Source organism: Parus major, unplaced genomic scaffold, assembly GCF_001522545.3.
Source record: "Parus major isolate Abel unplaced genomic scaffold, Parus_major1.1 Scaffold391, whole genome shotgun sequence".
In the NCBI taxonomy this organism is placed as follows: Eukaryota; Metazoa; Chordata; class Aves; order Passeriformes; family Paridae; genus Parus; species Parus major.
This window is the reverse complement of record NW_015379306.1, coordinates 57367-60531: the sequence shown is the minus strand read 5'-3', so window position 1 is coordinate 60531 and position 3165 is coordinate 57367. Positions and strand designations below refer to the sequence as shown.

The 3165-nt window shown below is 55.9% G+C and overlaps 1 protein-coding gene across 1 annotated transcript in view; it reads right to left on the bottom strand.

Moving 5' to 3' along the window:
- The window catches only part of ALMS1 (ALMS1 centrosome and basal body associated protein), a 40520-nt gene that overhangs the window by 2833 nt on the left and 34522 nt on the right, over positions 1–3165 (bottom strand). Inside the window, exon 14 of the mRNA XM_015616273.3 lies at positions 1591–1690. Coding sequence (XP_015471759.1) covers positions 1591–1690 — 100 coding nt within the window. The remainder of the gene's footprint in view (positions 1–1590; positions 1691–3165) is intronic.

The following is a 3165-nucleotide window of genomic DNA, read 5'->3' as shown; positions in this document are numbered from 1 at the left end:
GGGTTCCAAAGCCCCTGGATGTGGCACTCGGGGCTGGGGCAGTGCTGGCCCTGGCAGGGCTGGGGATGGCTGGGCTGGATGGGATCAGAGGGATTTTCCATCCTGAACAATTCCATGGTTCTCTGGTTTCTGGGACAGGGCACATCCCAGGCCCTGCCCTGGGCTCAGGGAACACAGGGGCTGTGCCCAGCCCCACCCAGAGCTGACTCTGCCTCCCTTTCCCCGTTTTCCCTGGATCACACAGCCCTTCCCAGCACGGGAACAGATCCCTGGAGCAGCCTGGGGCACGGGGGTTCCCTGAATCCCTCAGCTCCATCACACACCCCATGGGGCTCCTGGAGCAGCTCCTTCCTCCCCCCTAAGCTCTGTCTCATCTTTGGAGTCGTTCCACAAAACCCGTGGTTGATTTCCCAGGCACAGGGAACTGGTGCTCTCACCCATCCTCACCAAACCATTCCCTGGTTTACAGCTCCCCTCTGCAGCTTTCCTGCACCAGCAGGGGAAAATGAAACTTCAGAATTATTTACTGCCATGAATCATCACCTCCCTCCCAATCAAAGCTGTATTTATGTACAGAAGTTCTGATCCTGTTCCCTCCCTGCTTCCAGCTGACTCTCAGTGCCTGCCAGAATCCATTAATTCCTCAAACTTTACTGAACCAGCATCTGGAATTCTCAGACCAGGGAAAAAAAGATGTCCTGAAAACACCCTGCCCAAGTATAGCCACAAATTAAAGTCTGGCTGGTGGTAAACTCCCCAGACTGGAGTAGGAAGATGTTTTGGAGAACACCTCACGAGTGCTGACTTCCAAAATCCAATGCCTGCTGCTCCCAACAAATAGCCAAGGCTATCATTCCAGCTCTGGAACACTCCAGGAAAGGAGTTCTCCCAGCCAGGGGTTCAACCCTGGAGCTGAGGTGCAAGTTTAAGGTGCAGAGTTTAAAAAGCAGGCAGTTTTGTTTGTCCATGCTCAGGGACACTGCTTTATCCCCCAGCTCCCCAGTCAGGGCTGCCAGGGGGAACTGCTGAAATCCTCAGAGCTCACTTTCCACCAGGACTGGATAATTAAGGATGACTCCAGGCTTTGTTAGGCACAGCTGGCAAGTTGGCTGGGAACTCCCTGAGCCAAACCCAGCCACAGCCAGGGCTCAGGAGAGCAAACCCAGCATCCTCATCCACCTGTCCTTCCTGGAATGTGCTCCAGCATCCCTCTGCTCCTCCCAAAGCCCTGCACAAGCTCTTTTGGTATCATTCCACCAGGACTGTGTTCATTGCCATTTTTCCATGGAGTGGGAGGATTTCAGGAAAGGAACTGGTGTCACAAAGCTTGGCTGCCTTGCCCTGGTGAAATGGAACAGCCCTGGCAGCCCAGCACCTGAATTCCCACTGCCCAGCACGTGAATTCCCACTGCCCAGCACCTGAATTCCCACTGCCCAGCACCTGAATTCCCCCTCCCCAACCCCCCAATTCCCACTGCCCAGCCCTCCACTCCCCACTCCCCAGCCCAATTCCCATTGCCCAGCCCAGTTCCCCCTCCCCAGTCCCCAGTCCCCACTCCCGTGCCTGGCACCCTGCAGAAGGACACTCACAGTTCTGTAGAGCCGAGCCTGCAGGCGGTGGGAGCTGTACTCCAGCTTCCTCTGCTCCTCCTCCCTCTTCCTCCTCACCTCGGGGAGCTGCTCGTAGAGCCTGAGAGGGAGCAGGGTGAGCCTGCCAGGCACTAAATCCACACCCTCTGCTCCATCCCCACCGTGCCAGGGCTGCTGGCCAAGCACACCCCTGGCAAACGTGTTTGGGGTGTGCTGCTGTCCCACCGGGAAATCACGGAGTGCACAGCAGCCTGAGCCTGGGAATTCCTGCTCCTGAACACCTGTCCTGTCCNGAACAGCTCAGAATGGGAGCTCAGCCCTGCCAGGACAATCCCAGGCCAGCCCAGAGGCTGCTCAGGGAGAACAGCAGCATGTCCCAGGCAGGAACAGCCCAGGGATTGTCCCTGGGGCAGGATCCTGAGCACACCACGTGTGCCCCGGGCTGGGGTGGCCCAGGAGGGGCCCCAGGACGAGCAGCAGCTCCAGGGAAGGCCCAGGAAGGGATTTCCACCATCAGCAGTGGGATAAAGCAGGACTCCAGAGGGAGGGATGGGCTGGCTGAGGGGAGCAGAGGGGAACCTGCACAACCCTGGGACCCAACACGGGAAGAGACATTTGCAAACTCCTCCCAAAAGGAGCTGAAAACACCCCATGAAAATACCAAAGCAAAGCAGACCCGACAAGAACCCCTGGTCTGTGGGCAGGGCTTGGATCCTACAGGTCCCTGGAGCAGGGGGTGCTTCCAGAAGCTTCCCCTGTTTCCCTTTGGGGTACCCTGGCCAGCAGCAATCCTCCTCCTCCCTGCTGGGGCTGGGGCACAGGGACAGTGCCAGCCCTGCTGCTGCCTTCAGGGCCTTTCTGGCCCCACCAAGGGCAAATCCTCAGGAATGGAACCAATCTGCATCTGAGAAACTCAAAATCCATTCCCACTCCACTGGGCTTGGAAGTTGTGATTGGTGCTGCAGATCAGAATCTGTTCCCACTACGAAGTGTGCAGAATTCCAGGGCCCTCCCCACCCCCTGATCTGACTGCAGTGATTTTATGCTCCATTTGAAATTGGAAGTACAAAAGCAAAGGGCTGCTGGGGCAGAACATCAGCCCAGATCCACGTGCACCCTGTGATAAAAATAACTTTGCTATCTCAATGAAGGGAAGAATTAAACAATTTCACAGATTGAGAATGTCTGTGCACTCCAGCCCAGGGAATTTTATGGCTCCAGTTCTAGGTGGGCCCATGGTGGTTCCCCTCAGGATCATCCTCACTCAGTGCCAATAAAAATTATTATTATTATTGTCTTTTCACCTCAGTGAGCTGCCCCAAAGTGTCAGAGAAATGCCTTGGAGCCAGCCCTGACAGCCCTTTCCCCCCAGAGCCCTGCAGGGATATTTCCACTCTGCTTTACAAAACTGAAGCAAATTTTGTTCAAATGTATTCACTAATTTGGGGTCTTATTTTGAGTCAAATCAACTCAGCTGCATCTCCTCCCTCAGCCTGGACACTGAGATTGTTCCTCCCTGGCACTGCCCGAGGCCAGGCTGGACCTGTGGGGGTGTCCCTGCCATGGGATGGGATG